This window comes from Drosophila busckii, chromosome 3L (assembly GCF_011750605.1).
Source record: "Drosophila busckii strain San Diego stock center, stock number 13000-0081.31 chromosome 3L, ASM1175060v1, whole genome shotgun sequence".
Taxonomy (NCBI): domain Eukaryota; kingdom Metazoa; phylum Arthropoda; class Insecta; order Diptera; family Drosophilidae; genus Drosophila; species Drosophila busckii.
In genome coordinates this window covers 5,217,851-5,239,100 of record NC_046606.1, presented here as the reverse complement: position 1 = coordinate 5,239,100, position 21,250 = coordinate 5,217,851, and the positions used below count along the sequence as shown (strand labels likewise).

Here is a 21,250-nt window from a genome sequence, read left to right as displayed (position 1 = left end):
TTGACTAACTCTTTTTATTTTCCGCTCTCTTATTTGTAGGTAAGCCGCTTTTGAAAACTTGTTAATGCAGCAACAAGACTTATGGGCTAAGTACACTTGAGCAAAATTGTTTTATAATTTAAGAATTTATTTCGTATGCGTTGTGAATTGAATTTCTGCTTTTATTTGCTAAGAAATTTCTTTGTTCGAAAGCAAAGCAAACATTTGCATTGCCTACTTCTTGGAGCTTTTGAAGTATTTCAGGCTGCTGTCATTTATTATGCTTTCTTTTGTTGGTCGCTCCCTCTCTCTCTCTCTCTCTTGTATAAATTTATGTCAATTGCGCTTTAAACAATTAAAGTGTGTACACAAATAGGCAAATGCCGTCTCATTCATGCTGACACAGCACAAAAAGTAGCAACCACCGCTTTAAATATTTCATGTAATGCCTTTGCAATTTGCAGGCTCTTGTCATTTTTCATTTTGCATTTCGGCCCGCCGACGACGCCTGCTCTTGACGGCTAAAGTGAGAAATTAAAGTGAAATATTGTGGCACACAATGTCTTTATCGTTATTGTTATCAGGGCCAATGTTTATGCCATAATTTGCGCAAATTCGTTGAGATTTTAGCTATGGAACAAATTTGGAGAGCAGTTAAAAACATAAAATTAGTAATGTCTGTATAATGATGAATGTAGCTCAGTTCAACTAAGCGCATGTGTTGTCGTGGCGTCTTGTCTGTGTGAGTGCACTAGGCAGGCTTGGAAACGCTCGAACGTATGCAATCAAAATGTTTTAATGATTTTTAGTTTTTCTACTTTTCATTTTGGTCACGAAAGTCTAATGACTGCTTAACACACAACTAACACTATGCATATGCTGTACGTAATTGACAGCTGGTCCTTACTCAGAAAAAGCTATGAATGATGTAAAGGGGTATTTAATGTATATACCTTGCTAAAATTCTAAATTGCATAAATTTATTTCTTGCTCGTTTGTCGTCGCCCGCCCAACACATGCCACGCCCACGCCGCTCTCTGAGCTGCAGGCCATTTGTAAAATTGATTACGCGCATAAATTGAAGCAGACGAGAGCGACGAAGCAGCGCACGACATCAAAATTTAGCCACAGGCTAAATTTCGGACAGTGTGCGGGTTGGGGGGGGATATTTTTTCTACAGGCTTGATAAACAATATTTTTTTTAGCATGTTTTAAATTTACGTTACTAAATTGAATTGTATTTTAATTGTAACTTACTGCAGCCTCTAGCCCCAAGCCTGGTTGTTTGTCAATTAACAACAGCGAAATGTTGCAATTAATGTGGCGTATTGTGTGCGCGTGTGTGTGTGTGTGTGTGTGTGTAAATACACGCACATGTGGTGGCTGAAATGCGTGTTCGGTCTGGTCGAGCATATTAGAGAGCGAGCTCCCGCTGGTATTGCCATTGCCTTAATTATAACAGTTGGCAATGCTTGGAAAACATGCGAATTAGACGCCATTGCGAGCAACAAGCGCAGCACTAAATACCAAGAGTGGGAGTTGGCACATTAAAGTGAAGCAGCCAAGAATATTCAATGCACAACCCACGTGGGTCCAAGAAGAAGAGGCAATACCCACAAGACTAGTCAACTAGGTTATAAAACCTAGTTATTCTTATATACTAATATAGTATTATTTTATTATTAGTATTACTATAGTATAGTTTAGTAAAATATATTTTTAGGTAAAGTTGCCACATAGGTAAATTTAACAGCAACACACACATAAATAAATTGGTTTTTATAATTTAATAAAAAAAAAATAAATAAAGGCAATTACATTTCATTACTTTTAGTTGCCAGAAAAGAATTTTTAAATATTTTATTGATTTATTTTTTGCATGCTCTTTCATTTGAAATTTGTGTGCTTAGCTAACTTACTTTTTTACTTATTCCTTTAAGTTGATAGTTATAATTAAATGGCTATTTATTTATACTCGTTTTATCAACATATTTGTCTTGCAAAGGTTACTAACTATTATTCTTATAAATGTATTATTATTATAAATTGGAATTTTATAATTTTATATGCACAACTCTATTTTCATATTGATTTATTCACACTTGTTTTTTGCTGTGTATCAACGAACAAACTGCAATTCAAATTACAAACGCAGTCACTCTCCCCTCCTCTCGCTCTATGCACACTCATGTCATATGTACGCAATTTGATTTGCTGCGGCAATTGGCAATCAACAATCAACACATGTACTAAACTAAAATTACAACCAATAGTGCAATTAGCCAAACGTACGCGCTTAAACAGTTTGTTAAATTTTGTGAGCAGGCAGCATATTGTGTGTAAGAAATAACGCGTCAAAAGCGACAGCGAAAAGTTCAATGAACCAGGCCCAAGCAAGCAGGAGCTGCAGCTAAAAAGGAGCTAAAATATTTGGGCTGGCGCTGGGGCTGGGGCTGGTCGGAAATTAAGGCAGCAAAAGCAGACGAACAAGTTAAGGCCCGCAGGCCGCAAATGCTCACTCAGTCGCTTATTTTTTTCGTTAACTTTACTTTGCTTATTTTTGATGAAGCAGTTTCGAGTTTGAGTTGGAGTTGGAGTTTGAGGTGATGAGTTATGCGTAAAGCATGTGCAAAAATGTCAGAGGAAATCAAATGAGATTAACGCAGCAGCAACAGTTACAAGCCCTCACTCAAAAAAAGGTCGCTGCTTATAAAAAATATAAATGCCAGCTGGGACAGGCAGTTGCTCTTACTAACTGAAGTTGTCTGCGCTGTCTATCGCTCACTCTTCTTAGCAATTTAACTTTTCAATTCTTTTTGTCTCTTGTTATCACGTGCCAATGGCTTCCCAGCTGCAACAATTTTCGATTATGCAAGCGTAGTGAGTTTTACTTCGCTCTCGAATTTGTTACAATTTTCATTGCGCAAATTGTGGGCAAAGTATTGCTGCTAATTATCATTTAGTTATGGCACTTTTGTTACCCTCTACTCCCCCTCCACGCATTTCAAGCTGCGCTCTGCCGGCACGCACATGATAAATGATTTTCCATTAACTGCCATTGAAAACGAACTCTGAAAAAAGAAAAAAGCAAAACGCCAAAGGGAAACATCACAAGGATAGCGAGTGAGCTCGCTCACATGCTGTGCGTTGTATGTGAGTGCTGCTTGCATTTGTCATCCATCATCAACGATGGCGGCATCTTCTAGTCTCCCCTCCCCCCTACTACATTTTGTGCTCTTTGCTTTGATGCTATCAACAACGCAGTTGAATTATTTGTCCAAGTTTTTCTCGCTCAGTTTTCCGTTTTGCTTTAAACCAAATTTCAACTGAAATGCATTCAGTTAATAAAGCATATCAAATTCTTATACACTTTATTATAAATGTAAGGGTGTCAGCAAGTTGTGCAATTGAGTTTAAGTTCTTCATATTGTTTGCTGCGCTGCTCTTACACAAAAGTGTATCAATAAGTTGGTAGTTCTCTTGCTGCTTCTTCTTGTTTTGTGTGGTAATGTGATGCCCTAAAAAGAACACAAAGCACATTTAAGACGGCGACCAAATGACCCATGTTTGATTTTATTTTTTTCATCAATTTGATAGATGACCATAAAATATTAATGTGCATTGCATATGTGTGTGTGTGTGTGTGTGAGTTGACTTTGACATCAAGGTCTTATGTAGAAAGTTTTAAAGCTAAAGCTGATTTGTAATACGAGAAGCTTAGAGATAAATTAAGATGCTAGAACAAATAGTTATTCAGAAATTGTGTTAAGATTATTACAAAAAATAATTTAAAATTTTATACAAAAATTATTTAAGATTGTGTAGATTTGATAAACTTATAGATTGGGAGTGTTAAACATCAGAAATTGTGTTAAGATTATTAATAAGTAAACTAAACTGTTGGATTAATTTATTTATTTAGTTAATGTCAACTTATGGATTACAAAAAATAATTTAAAATTTTATACAAAAATTATTTAAAATTGTGTAGATTTGATAAACTTATAGATTGGGAGTGTTAAACAATTCATTGAACTATAGACAGATTAAAGTTCTTTTTGCAGACAGACAACACCCCACTGAGCATATTTACAGTTATGCACAGTTGGATTTGCTGCTGCTTTTAGCATAATCAACTCATTATCATTAACTGCGTTGTCGTCGTCGTCGCAGGCCGCCATTAGACATGCAAATCGCCTAGATGTATGCTACTAAAACTATATACACTTCATCAAGCGTACGCTGACTCATCTGGGCAGCAACAACAACAGATTTATATAGAAAATCTTGCAGTAATTTGCCATAATTTCGACGCTTTACTTTGTGCCTCGCAAGATTTACGACGAGCCAACAATTCAAAAACGATAGTAAAGCGTCTCTCTGGCAAAGGATGCTGCGTAATATTTTGTTTTTCTTTTACTTGGATTAAAAGCAAGCATAAACAAAATATGTACAAAAACACAAAGAGAGACTCGAGAGTAAGAGAAAATGTCTTGAGTGAGAGAATGAGTCAGACAGACGGCGACAAAGACGTCGTCGCCCTGTTTTTGTGCTTTATATTATTTTGCGCTGTTGTTGTTGTTGTTGTTTTTCTTTTTGGCTTGTTAGCCAGACATTTGCACTTTTTGGGGAGCCAACCCCCATGGCCCAGCGCCGAGGGCATCATAAAAATCTAGAGCTAGAGCTAAGAGCAGCGCTCACATTTTGTTGTAGTTGCTGCTCAGCACGAAGTGACGCCACGCACTTTGTGGCTTTGTTGTGTGTCCTCGACTCCAGTTTGACCTTTTGAGCAAAGCAGAGAAACAGCAAGAGAACTTGCAATGTTTATCAATTGACAATGGGGCTGAGACAATGCGCTGTAGCCTCAACTCATGTTGCTATTAGTTAGGCCTAAGTCTGTGCTGCGGTTCATTGAACTTGCGCCAGACTTTTGTTTGCAACCCTGCGTCTGTTTATATTTGTTACTAAAATCTACTATTACTGCTTATTTATTTACAGGGCTGTTACAGATCCGCGCGACGGGCGGCGTGTGGCATTAAAAAAGCTGCCAAATGTGTTCCAATCTTTGGTCTCATCGAAGCGCGTCTTTCGCGAACTCAAAATGTTGTGCTTCTTCAAGCATGAAAACGTAAGTAGAATGCACTTTAAATAGCAATAAAGTAAGTTAAACAAATTAAATTAAATTACAATTCGATTAAGAGCGCAAGAGCGAGACAGAGAGCTGCAGCACTTGCGCCTTTGGCTATGCAAATATTACGCATACGCAGCCTGCGCTGAGCTGTGCTGTATAACTTATATTAAAATAAATTTATTATTTTATGCATATTTGCCTTTTAAAGCGGCAAGTATTACACATACATTTTTTATTTTAATTATTTTTGCATTGCTGTCGCTTTTTTATGCTCAAGAGCTGCTGCTGCTGCTGTGTAAATATTTTTACATGGATTATTGCCTTACGGGCTCAATTGCACAGCACTTCAATGCTTGAGTGTCAATTTATAAGTATGCTGTTGAATTACGGCATTTAATTAAATGTAAAATTTATTTGCATGCAAATTTATTTCAAAACTGTAACTGACTCATTGTCTTTGAGTTTTGGCTGTAGCTGCAATCAGTCAAAAGTGTAATTAACTCATTCATATGCAAGCGAGTTGCACAGATTTGTGATATATATATATATATTTATACAAATATATGCTTAGCTACACCCACAGCGAGTGCTGTCAGTTAAGTTGTCAGTCGCCCAGTGCACTCCCCGCGCTCCTTGTCATGCTAAATTTATGACAAACAAATTTTATGCACATAAAAAAAACTAACAGCAACTGTGTTCAGCAGTTTGTTGCATGCAAATTTGTTAGCAACACAAAAAAAAAGACACTTGAGCAACAAAAGGCCAATGGACAGGCCACAAAAGGCCACAAAGAGTAAATAAAATAAATTATTAATAAAAACGCTACGCAGCGCTCAGCAGCTGCATTGTTGCTTATTATTTTTATGGCATATCAATTTATTCACGTGCAATAGCAAAACTGTTGACTATATGTTTGACATTTAGCAAAAGTTTAAGTGCAAAATGTCAACGTTGTTACAATTATTAAAGCCAAATATTTTTGTTACTCACATGTGACTTAAATGTCAGCCAAGATCTGCTACGTGGGTTTAGCTTCCTTATGTTAGGCTTGCCCATATGACAATAGACGCAATCATCATTGCAGCCCTCGCCTAATATGCAAATCTTTATTAAATATGCAAAATGCTTTATGGAAATGGAAAAAGAGGCGCAACTTTATATGTTTCAATTCCTTTTTCATTTCCGACCAGCCGCAAAGCTGCAAACAAGTGCAATCAAGCCCAAAATGTGGCGCTTTAGTCTAGCAGAGTGAGACAGACAGACGCGCAGACAGACCGAGAGAGAGAGAGAGAGAGCGAGTTGGAGGTGTGAGCCACAGCTGTGGGTATTAAGCTCATGTGGGTGTAAGCGCTGCTGCTGCTTTTATTAGCTCAATGTGTACGTGTTTATCTTTAAAGCGAAGCTATATATAATAATTTTCAATAATGCGCGCGACTCAACTTTAAAGCGTGCGTTTAGTCTAAAAATAAATGCGCTCACTTACATCATTTTATTTAATACAGCCAGCAAAATAGCAGCTAGCTTTATTTTTTTTTTTTTTATTATTTTTGTTTTATTTTTTTTTTATTATTTTTTTATTTATTTTTTTTTTATTATTACTTAATTAATGCTTTAATTATAGCAGAAAGCATTAAAAAGTGCAGTTTTTGTTTAGTTTAAAGCATTTGCTGTAGCAAGCAGCTTTTGTGCTTCAAATTTGTTGTAGCAAGCAGCTTTTGTCTTTAGGCTTAGACTGCGCGCAGCAGCTTTAAAATCATTGCCAGACAGCCTGTCAGCGTTTAGCTGCTTAACAATGCATAGCCCAAAGCACACACACACACACATGTACGCACACACACACACACACACACGCACACATACAATGTAAACACTCCTTGGCAATCGTTTCAATTGCTTTTACATTATTTGGCGCAAAGCATACGAAAAAATATTCAACTGTAGACATTTTAACAAATCGCTGCAAAATGCTTTGCGCTATTATATGTATGATTATTGTTGTTGTTGTTGTTGTTGTTATTGCTGCTCTTTATTGTTGCTTATTTCAATTGCGAAGCTGCGCGCAGCATTTTGCTTGCAACACGTACGTGGCGCACATATCAAAAGCATTGCTCACATGCAGCCAACTCACTGCACTCCACACACCGCTCCGCTCTCCCTCTCGCTTTGAATTTGGGCGCATCTCAAGTAAATGATTGAGTTTTGAAAAGTTGGCATGCAAATTTCGTTGCAATTGAAATGTCAATTTCATTTTGCATATGCTGCGTGTAAATCAAATCGATTTCAAAGAAATTGACAGACAGACAGACAGTTGAAACAGTTGACAAATTATTATCAAGCAGATCCCACGGCCGTGTTTAGCTTGAAAAGTTTTACAAACACAACTTGTTGTTGTTCTTAAGCAGCTGTTACAATTATTTAGCAAGAATTTGATGTTTTATCTTGAAACACTTTTGCTTTGCTCTACAAATTGAAATTCACTTGAACAAGTTACAAACCACAAATGCTGCTGCCCCACTCAACATGTTGCTGTTGCTGTTGTGGCAAGCTCTTGTTGTTAGCTAAATAAAATTAAGCTTAACTTTAGCACTTTTGTATTATCTGAAGCCAAAGTGCTAAGCTTCAAGGACTGCATAAATTATAATTTTATGAGCAAAATGTTAATTAGCAGCAGCACGTGTGAGTTGCTTGCTACATATATAAGCAACTAAGCTATGCGCTGCCAGTTTGTGCAACGAGTTGCGGCAAACGTCGCTGAAATATTCACAGAACTCTGGAAGTCAAAGCTGCTGCTGCAACAAAAAACCTTCAAGCGACTTGCGCAGACTTTGCGAAAAGAAAAAAAAACAAAACAAAGCTGAAATACCTTTAGCCACTTAAGCGAGTCAGCTTAGCGGCTTGGCGGCACTTTTGCCACAATGTGTGTTGCACAAAGGCAGACGCAGTTCCAAGACAATAATCCAATGCAACAGCAACAGCAGCAACATTGTTGTCGTCACAGATTGTGCAACAATTTTGGTAGCAGCTACTGTTGCCGCACGCATTGCCACATAACAAACACAACAAACAATATGCAGCTTGTATAATTTTGTTGTTTATGTAGTGTAGTGTGTGTTTTTATATAAAGATTTGTCTTGTTTTTAAATATGATTGCAGACTGCGCTTCTTTGTTTGTCTGTCTACAGCAGTTTTGACCGCAAGCTATAAAAAATATATGTGTATATATATAAATCAGTGCTTGTCTGCAGCTTTTGAGATTTTTCAACGGCTTAGACTGTTGTTGTTGCTGTTGTTGTTGCCTTCTGTCTGCTGCTGTCCATCAACTGGACTGGACTGCATAGCATTTAAGTTCGTTCTTTCGCTGCAGCAAACAGTGGCGTGTTTTGTATCTGGCTGCCAGCATCAGCTCAACAATTGCTCTGGCTCTGACTCTGGCTCTGGCTCTAAAACTTTGTGGCATTTGTAGTTTGAGTTTGCGGCAAGAACGACACTTAACATGCAACCTAAATGGCAGCCACATTTTGATGCGCTGGCTGCTGCTGCTGCTGCTGCTTGATTTTTATTTCGATTTTTATTGCAAGTGCATAATTTATGTACTTTACAGCTTTAAATTGCAATTGTTGTTGTTGCTATTTGTTGTAGGTGGTGCGTTGCAGATTTATGCGCATGCTGAAAAATTGCTTTAGAGCTACTCTCGACACTTGTCTCGACATTTCTTTATTAACTGTTTTCTAAATTTCCTTTTTTGCTTCTTTACTTGCAGGTGCTGTCGGCTTTGGATATACTGCAGCCACCACACTTGGACTTCTTTCAAGAAATGTAAGTAACTCAAGTAACAGTCTTAGAGACGTTAAAGATTTAAAGGTTGATTTGCTATAAGATGCAGCCTTAGCAGATTCAAGAATGGAATAGAAATTTTCATAGTTTGAGTATCTTAAATTGCAACTAAACAATTTTATATTGAAGTCAAGTTTCAGCGCAAGCTTAGCCAAGATTTCTTCTTCTTTTCTTTTGCTCTGCGTAATTCCATCTCGATAAGTTTTCAACTTATCGCTTTTCTTCATGTGTGTTCATACATTATTTCGATATATGTTGCATTACAATAATTTTGAGCACATCTCTGATGTAAAAGATTCAAATCATTAATGAATTTAATTCATCTTGCATTAAAATATTTTTGAATGCATTAATTCTTTCGCAATCTGAATTAAAATTACGCGCAGCATCATTCCTTAAAGAAATTAATTTCGAAAATTGAAATTATTTCTTTTTTTAAATTTTAATTGAATATTTTTTTATGTTTCCTGCTTATTTTACTTGTTACTCTATTCCTTGGAATTTTAATTCCCAATGGCTCAATGCCGCATAAACAAACATTTATGCAATTTACTAAATTCAATTAAAAACTAAGCGAAATTACAAACTTTTTTTCGTCGCATTTGAGCAAAACAATAATTATAATTTTAGTCTGGCCGCCTCTTAGCGCCAAAAATCTATTTGCAGTCGCTGCAAAAGTTATGCCCCCAAGGCAAAAAGTGTGTGTAACAAGTTAATTAAAAAAGTTGCAAACCAATTGAAAAGTTTACACCAGCATATACATATAGCTACCATATAGATGCTCGATTTGTTTAACCGCTCTAACTTTCTTTTGTACCCACTAATTTAGCTATGTGATAACGGAGCTGCTGCAATCGGATCTGCATAAGATTATCGTCTCGCCACAACATTTGTCGGCAGATCACATCAAAGTATTTCTATATCAGATACTGCGCGGCTTGAAGTATCTGCATTCGGCCAGGATATTGCATCGGGACATAAAGCCGGGCAATCTGCTGGTCAACTCCAATTGCGTGCTCAAGATATGCGATTTTGGACTGGCACGCGTCGAGGAGCCCGATCAGGCCAAGCACATGACCCAGGAGGTCGTCACCCAGTACTATCGTGCACCGGAGATTCTGATGGGCGCACGCCACTATTCATCCGCCGTGGATGTGTGGTCGGTGGGCTGCATCTTTGGCGAGCTGCTGGGACGTCGCATACTGTTCCAGGCGCAGAATCCGGTGCAGCAGCTGGAGCTGATCACCGAGCTGCTGGGCACACCCACCATGGAGGACATGCGTCATGCCTGCGAAGGCGCGCGCACTCACATGCTGAGGCGTGCACCCAAGCCGCCCTCGTTCTCGGTTCTCTACACGCTCAGCTCGCATGCCACACACGAGGCAGTGCATCTGCTTTGCCAGATGCTGGTCTTCGATCCAGTAAGTCGACAAATCGATCGATTGTTATAGATGCTAATTTGCTTCTGTTTAGGACAAGCGCATTTCGGTTACAGATGCTTTGGCGCATCCTTATCTGGACGAGGGACGTCTGCGCTATCACTCATGCATGTGCAAATGCTGCTTCACTACCTCGGCCGGCATGCGCCAGTATACGGCGGACTTTGAGCCCTCCGCCGGGCAGCCCTTCGATGATCTCTGGGAGCGCAAGCTGACCTCAGTGCAACAAGTCAAGGGTTAGTAGCACCACATTCAATTTAAAATCTCCCGAATCTCCCCTTTAAACTCCCATTTGTTCCACAGAGGAAATGCACAAGTTTATTGCCGAGCAGCTGCAGACGGGCCGCGTGCCGCTTTGCATTAATCCACAGAGTGCGGCATTCAAAAGCTTTGCCAGGTGAGTTTGTTTGTTTGCATCAAGATTTCCATCAAGAGCGCTGCACGTTGCGAAGCTGAAAGCGAATTTCTATACAGAGCGAATTCTCGAAACTATTCAAACAATTCTGTTAACTTGTTTTCATTTTCGAATTTTACTAAAACTTCCAAGTAGCGTCTCTGCAAAATGTTCTTGAGTAGCAGGCTAATGGAGCTTCCAGCTGAAAAGTCTCTGCAGAGCTAACTATATAATTTGTAGATCGGTACAGCTTTTCTATATATTCTTTTGAATTGAGAATGCAAGACTTACATTAGACTCGATCTCTGTGCAGTCCCAACACCAAACACATTCTATATCTATGAAACTCTAAACACACATGTATCTGTATCTTTCTGTTATTGTATCTGTTAAAAAAACTTCACTCTGTCTACCTATGCAACAAAACTCTATAAGATTTGTTTGAAAATTATTACAATTTGTTAATTTGTTTTGTTTTCATTTTATTATAATTATATTATTTCTGTTGGATATATCCAATGTATTAATCTTGAATATATATAAATTTAATTATTATATATTTATTGCGTTGTTAAGCCAATGAGAATGAGAATATCTACTACTACTACCACTACTACTACTACCACAACTTGCACTGCTGCTCCTGTCGCTGCTGCTGCTGCTGCTGCTACTGCTGCTGCTGCTGCTCTGCCGCCGCCTCTGCTGCTGCTGCTGCTGCGCCGCCGTCGTTGCTGCATTAAACTAGGCGCGTTATAAAAACGATAAACTGTTAAGAACACACTGTAAAAGGCAGAGAGAGAAAGAGAGAGAGAGAGAGTGTGAGAGAGAGAAGCCTCTAACGATATATATCGATAGTATCGATCTCTTTGTGGGGGCCTCGGCAGCAGCAATTACTCTTCTCTTGAACTTAGGTCTGTTGATAAAGCTAAAGACAAAATATTTATTTGCTACAAATAAAAACAAAAACTATAATTTAATCAATTTAGTTTATGATTTAACACTTATGTTTTTCATCACAATGCAAATGTGTATAAAACTTAAAAATAATAAGAAAACTTACTTAATTATGAATATATTTTTAACTCATTCCATATATACTTACATATATATATATATAAACTTTTGTTAACTCTCTTTGTTTACTTAATTAATTTGTTTAATGTAATGGGTACTTGTGTGTACATAAATGTTTCTAAAAAAAAGTAAAACCCAAAAGTTGCAAAATGTCAGGCGAACTGGTCGTCGAACTCGAAATTAAGCAAAGCTAAACAAAGCAACAAACAAATGTTTAAACAATTGAATGACAACAACTACAGCCATTTTCATTGACATTTAAAGCAAATCATAATCATGCATTTCAATTTTATAATAATTAATACCACCTGCTATGTTTATATGTTTTGCAACCTCATATTCATATTCATATTCATATGTATATTATATTCATTGTGAAATGCACACAAACATATGTCATATATACAGACCCTAATCATAGTAGACATAACCTCATTTATGTTCTTGACAAGCTGAGAGTTCGCATTTGAAATGAGTTGCAATTTTCGAGTGAAAGCTGAGCTTAGGCTATTCACTCAGCTTGTCAATATTTTTGCCATTAGGACTTCACCTGAATATTGTAAGCCCCTCATTAAGCAGCGCACTCCTCGACACCCCCGAATACACCCCATGTACATATCAAAGCATTAATGTTAAGTCCGTAACCCCAACTGGTATAAATGACAAACTCCATGCCAGCCTCCACTTTATTCATGCCACACACACACACACACACACAAGAAAAAAAATATATGTATAAATAAATCAATAATAATCTTGCTACCCATAGCTTGTACCACCCTACTGATAAAAGCAACAACAACACTGCCAGCAACAACAACAACAACAAACAGCAAAATTTAAAAACCAAAAATAAATTTACAAATTTATCAAAAATTCAGTGCAGTTGAGCAGCAGTGACAATGTCAAAAGTAGTTAAAAATTATGAATTAATAATTAATTAATTAATTTCTATATATGTAACTCATTAATATGTCTATATAATTTTTTTGTTTGTTGTCTAACCAACAACTACATGCAACTGAGACTAAAGTGTAGTTCTTATAATTTTGTATTTCGATTCTTAATTTACACATATACACACACATACATATAAACAGTAATAATTTTGTTTGTTTTTTGTTGTGCTTAAAATGCTTCTTCTTCCACTTGACTATGGTTAAGGCTGAACTTTGTACATACGAGTTATACTATATAAATTTAGTTTAGTTTATTAGCTGGCATGTGCGCTTACCGATATCGAGATAATTTAATGTGCAACAAATGTTAACTAATTGTGTAAACTCTTTTTTTTCGGCCACACAGCTCGACTGTGGCGCATCCCTCGGAGCTGCCACCATCGCCTCATCAGTGGGAATGACGGCAAAATGAGGCGATTGCTGCCTAAAATATAAAAAAGCAAAACACAAGTGAGCAGAAAGAAAAGCAAGTGGAACTTTAATGTTTGATTTGAGTTCTAAGCAAACTTGAACTTGAACAACTGACAACGGCCACACACCAAACAGCAGCAGCAACTGCGACAACTACAACTACAACCAGCCAGCAGCAACAACAACGGACAACAACAAAAACATAAACAAAAGCCTAGTTTAAGTTAAAGCGCATAAACATTTGGGCGCCCCAAATTTGTTGCAAAGTTCAAGCATTCCACCACCGATAACAAAACAACTTTTAAACATAACATTAATAATTAAATAGACACACACACACACACATACACAAACTGTAACGTAACTCAATTGAAACTAGTCTAAACAACAATTAAAGTTTAAACAAATACACAGACGGTACGGCAAATGGAAAATACGCATCAAATTTTGTAAGCGTAAATTTAAACTTGGCAACTAAATATTTGTTAGTATAAAACAAAAACAAAAAAAAAACAATTTTCGTGTAGCATGACAAAATTTATGTTTAAGCTTAACCAACAAAAACAAAAAACAAATACTAAAACTTTATATTAAATAAATATATGTAACTAAATATTTAAACATGTAAATGAAATGCAAACTACATAAGCGCATTCAATATGGCCACAGAAAAACAAAACTCACTAATAATATATTTATAAAATTTATGTCAAAATTACACACACACACACATACACGAATGTAAATTAATTTTGCAAACTCTAGCTAAAGCTTTTATTTCTAAAAACGAAAAATGTAATTTCACAAACATTTTTGCGCTTCAATTTTGAAACTGGTTTCCAATACTAAATATAAACTATATATATACTATATAAACACGCTTGTGTGTGTAACTATTATAAACAATAGAAATCTATTTCAAAATTAGTTAAAAAAAAACATTGTTTAAACGTGGACTGATTAATAATCATATATAAACTAAATAATTTTCGTATGTGTTCGTTTAGTTAGCACACAGACACACACACACACACATACATAGTGTATTAGCAAAGTAACTGTAAATTGCATATATAAGTTGCTTTAAGAGTGGACGACGCACTGCCCTAACCCAGTGAATTGTGCACAGGTGCTGCCACATGTGGCATGCCACACACACACACCACAACATTTAGAAATCTTTATAGCAACCCATAATGCGAAAATGTCGCTTCATGCATAGAAGATTATCCAGAACTGTCTTAGCTTACATCTTAATATGTAATATAGTTTAATTAATTTGACTAAAGGAAATTTCATTGATTTACTTAGCGACAAAATGCTCATGCCAACTAAATGCTATAAACACACACACACACACACACACAAAATTATAGCACTTTCGATATATATACCGTACTATATATATATATATGTTTAAGACTGAGTTTTCTGCTTTCATTTCCTTAGCGAAAAAATATAAATATTTGCAATAATTTGTAAAAAGCAAAACAATTCAATTTCGATTAATTTTTAAAGCTTAACTGATGTGCAAGTGCATTAATCGATACACACATGTGCTGTAAATCGAAAATGCTTGTATTTATCGACTCGAAATTTGTTGTAGGCATTTTATGTTTAAGCTTTAAACTTTGCTGCTTCTTCTTTTTATGCATGTAGTTTTTAATTAATACACTTAACTTACATATATATAAAAATATATATAGAAGCATAAACTTATCGAAAAAAACACAAAACACAAATATGAATGCAAACTTTCACGGAGATCTCATAGCGAAAACAACAAAATATATGCGAAAATATATATAAAATTTTATATAAAGTTTGACAAGTAACTATAACTATTTTGCAAATCTTTAAGTTAGCATTTTTTCATTTGTTAAGAAACATACGCATATACTGTAGTCTACAGTCTTTGTGCAAGTCTCTTATATATTTCCAATAAATTCGCAATAATATAACATGCAAACCACATGTACATACACACACACACACACACAATTTCATACATATATATATACATACATACCCCACCAATACATACATGCATAAGATATTATGTGTGTGCATAGTAAACACTTGTAACTCATAATTAGCGCTTAGAAATTTCATTTTAGTTTACTCTCGATTAATGCAAATAATATACAACAAAATATTATGCTGAAGTATACGCAACTTCTGTAAATTTTATGCACAACATAACGCTGCAAAGTTCCCTCAATTTTAAGATGGGCTTGATAAAAAAATCTTTATAAGTTCAACGACAACAAAAATTATTGTAATTGTTTTATGTTAAGTTAAATGTAAAAGCTGCATTAGTATTTTTGCTTAAAATCCCCAAATGTATGTGGAGCAGTACTCTATAAACAATATATACTGTAGTTATATATACATTTAATATGTGTGCTAATTGTAGTAGCAACTTATTATGCATAAATTTAATCGTAAACATATTTTCAATACGGCTGCAGCGAAGTGAAAAAAGCAACAACAACAACAACCAACATAAGAATTTGTGTAAAACTGTTTGTATAGAAAAACAAAAAAAAGAACAAAAAAAAAACAAAGCATAAACGCCAATTTATTGTTTTATTTCCATTTTGATTTAACAACTATTATAAACTATATACGAATATACTATATAGAAATGGGCCCGTCAAGTGAACCACAAAACCCAATGCATTTGCTAATTAGAATTTAATAGCTATAAATGTTCAATATGCATTTTGATTTACGATTTGAATTGTGTGTCAAGTAACTAAAATCTTAACCAATATTAAGCACTATATAATGAATATAAATCTATATATGGTATACAGTTGCGAAATATGAATGTATGGACAATAGGCGGCAGCTTAGAAATTAAACATAAACAAAAAGGTAAAAATTCTTAACACTATACCTACATATATGTGTGTGTACTTGAATATAAATATATGTGAAGCATTTTGTAGGCAGCTGTTAAAAATTTCTTCGATATGTAAGCAAACAGAAGAAATTGAAATGAGAACAGAAAATATTAAAGACGTTTTCTTCATAGAAAGAAAAAATTGCGCTCAGGTTATAAAAAATTCTAATGATAAATGATAAAACTTAATTCAATAACATACATAAATGTTTAACAAAAAGGCTGTTTGTAGAAATTGTAACACAGTTTTTTAAATCCCCCTCCAAACGAAAAGACAAAAAAAATATGATAAAACGTATAGAATACAGACAAACAAACAAACAACAAGAACAACACACACACATACAGTACTCAAAGCTTTCTCTTGTTGTTGTAAATGTTCGTAGAGTAACACGCTATAAAAGCTTTTGAAAGCACAACCCTAAGTTAAGGTATTGCGATCCTCAGATTCATGCATTGTATGTAGTGTGTAGTATGCTTAACCCAATTAACTAGCAAGGTGTAAATAAATATACAATTATACTGAATACTATAAAATATATACACACAACTATATTATATATATGTATTAATAGTTTAAAAGAAAACAGAAAACTTTGTGATTGCTTCTCATTGATGATATTTAAAGTCAAATGTAAGCCAATGTCTGTATTTTTCTTGTCGATGAACCTAATCCTAAAGCCTAAAATGTAGACACAACTTATACTTAGAATGCTGTCTTGATTCGGAAATAATTGAAGTAAAGCGAAAAAACGTTGCATACTTGCAGGCTGTTGCATGCAGCAGCAAATGCGCGCAAATGTATGCTACGCAAATGTTAAAACATGCGAACTCTCATAAATATATAAAATGGCCAAAATAAGTGAAATCTTTTCTATGTAGCGCCCCCTCTCTGCCTCCAATATTATGTATGTATATCTAAATGTAACCCCACGTAGTTGAGTCGCGAGTCAATGTTGTAAAAAGTTTACACGTTTAGTGTACAAAGCACACACACACAAGCTATAGAAACCATATAAGAATCTTTCCATTCTCATGTAGCAGCTCCTCTCACCGATCTAGCACCGGCCACAGAGCTAACTAAATGTAATTCCTTAAACAAATATATTATTTTTTTTTTGTAAATTAAACAGCCAACTGTTTAATTGTATATATGTAATTATAATATAACTAAAGATACTCACCCCACATTTGAATGTTAACAATGAATTCAGCTGAAGCAAAGGAAGATTGTATTATAAAAGATTTAAAAATGAGAACAACACTTTTCCAGCAATTACCACATAAACTTAGAATACCCGTATTACCATATAATACACACTAATACCTATTGTATTAACTAAACAAACCCATTAGACTTACTAACTATGATTATAACGTGAAAATGAAAACAAAACAAAACAACAATGATAATGAACATGAAAATGATAAAACAGTAAGAATTGCTTTCAAACTAAATAAAAGTTCTTTGGAATTACAATGCAAAAACAAAAGATATACGCAACAAGTTTTGATTTCTATAAAAGGAGATTCGAAGTTTCCCTAAGAAGAAGTACACATGCTTATTCAGTTCTTGGCTTAGCAGCTCATGTATTCAGTGCTTATAATAATTCCATTTCAGTTTGCAATGCATTTATGGCTACAAAATATATATAAAAGTGAGACTCAAAGATCAACTTTTATCAAATTTTGTCTTACATAGCTAAATTGTAAGTTTAAATTGTTCTTGGCACCAGCTCAGCGGTGTTTACTACAAAAATATTTGTTTTGTATGCGTTTTTGTGTTCTCAGTCTTAAACAACGAATTTGAAATGTTTGTGTGTGTTTGTTAATGTTTAGTCCTTATTGCCATAAATGCTGTAGCTCTTCTCCACGAATATTTGTATGGAACGCTTGACGTTCTGCTTGTGCGGCTCGGGCAGCTGCTCCAGCTTGGGCAGTATCTTCATGAGAAAGCGAAAATCAGGCGACAAATTAATGTTGGTCTCAGTCTCCAGTGTGGGGGGCGTCACTGACTCCTTGACGCCGCCAAGTTGGTGCTGCTGCTCCACGGGCATAACCGATACGCTGGCGGGGAGCGTAAAGTTCGTGCTCTGCTCCAGTTTGATAAAGTTTGTGGGATTCTTCTTGGGCGGCAGCGTTATGGGCGTTTTCTGCAGCGCAGTGGGCGTGGGTGTGGGCTTAGGCGGAATTTGCTTGGACTCTTGTTTGGCCTTGGCCAGTTCCTTGTCCTGTATGCAGCTAAGCAGCTCGGGCAGAAACTTCTCCAAATGCTGCGTTAGATTCGCCTGCGGCTTGTCTGTCACAATCATCAGCTTCTTGGTGGCCACCTTGTCCTGCTCCTGCTCGACCACAACAATCATTTTGCGTTTCTTTTGTGCAGTCTGTTTCTCATCCGATTTTTCGGTTATTAAATATAGTTTGCGCTTCTTGGCCAGACCATTGCTGGCGTTGTTGTGGCCATCCACCAACGTGGCCAGTGGCAAGCTTGCCTCATAGTCCGAGCTAATGGACTGCACATCGCTCGATGAGCCAGAGGAGCAAATTGAGTGGGAACGTTGTGGCACTGGCGCTAAGCTCGTTAGCAACTTTTCGCGCTTGCCCAGCTGCTGGCCCGTGGAGCTCTGAGGAAAGTACTTTGTTTATTATTTATACATTGCATTATTTAGTGCTTACCTACCTCAACCAACTCTATGGTGGTGGTGCTGTCTGCCATGGGCTTGATTGTGGCTGCAACTGTTGCTGTTGTTGTTGCTGCTGCTGCTGCGCCTGGTGTTGTGGTTGTTGCTATGTTGACCTTGGCTGCACGCAGTGGTGTGGTCTTGAAACGCGTCTTGGCCATTTCCTTGCGCTGGCTAAAATGCCTGAAGCAGATGCGCAGCTTTTTTACACCGCCCAGTTGCTGCACACGTTGCTCGCTTACGCCAAAATGTTGCAGCCAATAGTTGCAGCTGTCAAGTTAAAAAAAAAAATGCACATAATAAGCAAGTGTAGTATGCACTTATGTATGCATGTGTGTGTTTCTGTCTGCGTCTGTGTCTGTGTGACAAGCTTAGCTTGTATGTATTGTAACGAAAGCTCGCTGCTCTGTTGTTGCGCTGAGGGCAAGAACAAATTACAACAATAACAGTTACGCTCTCACAGCAGCATGCTGCACATTTTGTTTTTTTTTTTCATTTCTATTTTGTTTTGTATTTTGTACGCACCAAGAATTATTTTATTCGCGTGCTTGCTCTCTACGTTGCGATCAGCTCGAAAGTTCTTTGTTTACTGTTGCATTACAAGTTTTATTCTTTAGCTACAACACTGACACATCAACACACACACACACACACACACACACACAAACGAATGCACGCTGGCCGCCAAAACATTGTCTCTGTAGCTTTTATGCTTGCCTCTTTCAGTGCGCGCGCCTCTCTCTTGCTCTCGCTCTCGCTCTCTCCATGGTGCTTTCGCTCTCGGAGAGCGGAAGTGCTGTGCCGGCCGCCCACTCCACTCATGCAGTACCATTTATAGAAGTTGTTGTCTTTTCAATTCAGACGCAGACAACGCAATGCAATTGAGCTGCATACAAAATTTATAAAGCTATGCCAAAAATATGAAATAATATTTGACTATATAAATGCAGTTCTTTAGTGGAAGCCAAACAATAATTAAAATAGTTGACTCTGCGCATATTTTGCTAATAAACTTCACTCTTACCGCTGCTGATTTAAAACATTTTTGCAACAAAAAACTTCACGGCCAACAGAGCGCGCATCGTAAGAGCAACAGCAAAAAGAGAGTTAAAAATAAACTCATTGGGGGGAAAATGCGCTCTCTGCGTGTCTGTGTGTGTTTGTGTGTGTGCGCTGCAGCTTCTTTGCTCATAAATTGCATAGAAGCGCATTTGCTGTTGTTGTTTTGGTTCGTTTTTGTTTTTGCCCTGGCATTGAAATTTTTCTATGAAGTTCTGATGCGGGCGCGTACTGAGAGTTCAACAACCTTTGACTTGACAAGAGGAGTCAAAGCGCAAAAGCTTTGACTAGCTTGAAAAATAAAGCTACATATGTATGTGTGTGTGTGTGCGAATATATCATGTGAATATGTTTGTACATATGTATGCAAAAGAGAATTTCTGATGCGCAGCAAGCTTTTGGAAAAGAAGGCTTGTGCTGCTAAACTGGTTTTCATATAAAATATGTATGTATTTATGTATTGCATGCAATTGTATATATAGATCGTTAATATAGAAATTAGACCTACCGATTGATATCGTGTATGGGAAAGCGACGCAACTCCTCAGCGCTTGCCTCACAGCCCATGAGGCAAATGCGCTTTGATGTGCTGCTGCTGCTTGGCTGTTGTTCTTCCTCCTCCTCCTCCTCATCCTCTGCTTCTTCTTTAAGACTTCTGATATTAGCAGCGGGGTGCAGCGACATGGCTTTGCAAATGCGTAGACTGCTCATTTTGATAGCTAGCGCCGGAAAATGAGTGTGCGAATTAATTTGTGTAAATTATAAAGTTTGCTTTTGTATTTGAACTATTTACACAACTATTTAGCGCTGGAGCATGAACCCGCAGGCATATCACAACGGAACGTAATACAAGTTAAAAGCTTTTTTATATTCTTGCGCTCTTTCTCTTTAGCTTTGCAGCTTTGGCTGCATTTGCTTGTTGAAATGAGCAGAGCTTTTGTCCCATTGTACAATTAAAAGACGCACATATGTACATAAGTGTATATAAGAAGAAAAAGCTATTTTGCACTGTTTTTTGCAAAAACTAATGCTGCCTTTATCTAAATTTAATAAAATTACAAATGAGAAGTCTACAAACCTTTTGTGGCATCTGCTTGGGTTGAATAACCTTTTCAACTAGTGAGTTTTAGCCTGGCACGATTGGCCTGCTCTTTAATTTTTCTACTCGTTTAGTCTCTTGCACACTTTGTAATCTGCTTACGTTGTTTTCTTTTCTAATTAACTGTACTTGTTGACGTTGTTGTTTACGTTCTGTCCAAGCTACGTCATGGTATCTCAAAGACTGCCAAAAGTTTCGCCTGCTAACGCTTTTAATGCTCTTTGCAAAGCTCTTCGCAACGCTTGTTGCTTGTAAGCTTGGATTCGCTTTCTCGCTCACCAT

At 36.6% G+C, this 21,250-nt stretch overlaps 2 protein-coding genes across 6 annotated transcripts in view; one reads left to right on the top strand and one right to left on the bottom strand.

The window, feature by feature from the left end:
- LOC108599910 (serine/threonine-protein kinase NLK) overlaps nucleotides 1-13,750 on the top strand; it is a 48,640-nt gene extending 34,890 nt beyond the window's left edge. For 2 of the 3 annotated variants that reach the window (XM_017987107.2, XM_017987109.2), the window contains 6 exons: nucleotides 4,978-5,107; nucleotides 8,871-8,926; nucleotides 9,774-10,365; nucleotides 10,418-10,619; nucleotides 10,687-10,780; nucleotides 13,157-13,750. In XM_017987107.2, the coding sequence (XP_017842596.1) occupies nucleotides 4,978-5,107; nucleotides 8,871-8,926; nucleotides 9,774-10,365; nucleotides 10,418-10,619; nucleotides 10,687-10,780; nucleotides 13,157-13,211 (1,129 nt within the window). In that variant the 3' untranslated portion in view covers nucleotides 13,212-13,750. Of the gene's footprint in view, nucleotides 1-4,977; nucleotides 5,108-8,870; nucleotides 8,927-9,773; nucleotides 10,366-10,417; nucleotides 10,620-10,686; nucleotides 10,781-11,353; nucleotides 11,440-13,156 lie in introns of those variants that run through there. The other variant, XM_017987108.2, reaches the window with a different exon arrangement.
- Nucleotides 13,751-17,702: 3,952 nt separating this feature from the next.
- Nucleotides 17,703-21,143, bottom strand: LOC108598693. Of its 3 annotated transcripts, none has more exons than XM_017985415.2 (4): nucleotides 21,071-21,143; nucleotides 20,378-20,588; nucleotides 18,810-19,080; nucleotides 17,703-18,753 (listed from the first exon to the last, which is right to left on the bottom strand). In XM_017985415.2, the coding sequence occupies exons 2-4, from the start codon at nucleotides 20,578-20,580 to the stop codon at nucleotides 17,965-17,967; spliced, it is 1,263 nt and encodes a 420-aa protein (XP_017840904.2). In that variant the 5' UTR covers nucleotides 20,581-20,588; nucleotides 21,071-21,143; the 3' UTR covers nucleotides 17,703-17,964. The 3 variants fall into 3 exon arrangements, with proteins under 3 accessions (XP_017840904.2, XP_017840903.2, XP_017840905.2); XM_017985414.2 differs by having other exon boundaries at nucleotides 20,948-21,134; XM_017985416.2 differs by lacking the exons at nucleotides 20,378-20,588; nucleotides 21,071-21,143 and adding an exon at nucleotides 19,336-19,703.
- Between the last annotated feature and the right edge of the window lie 107 nt (nucleotides 21,144-21,250).

Excerpts from the sequence above, each read along its gene's own strand:
- LOC108598693 (XM_017985415.2), bottom strand. The coding sequence starts at position 20,580 with ATGAGCAGTCTACGCATTTGCAAAGCCATGTCGCTGCACCCCGCTGCT. Across the intron at positions 19,081-20,377 it reads CCCATACACGATATCAATCG|CTGCAACTATTGGCTGCAAC; the intron begins GTAGGTCTAATT and ends TTAACTTGACAG. Across the intron at positions 18,754-18,809 it reads CCACCATAGAGTTGGTTGAG|AGCTCCACGGGCCAGCAGCT; the intron begins GTAGGTAAGCAC and ends TACTTTCCTCAG.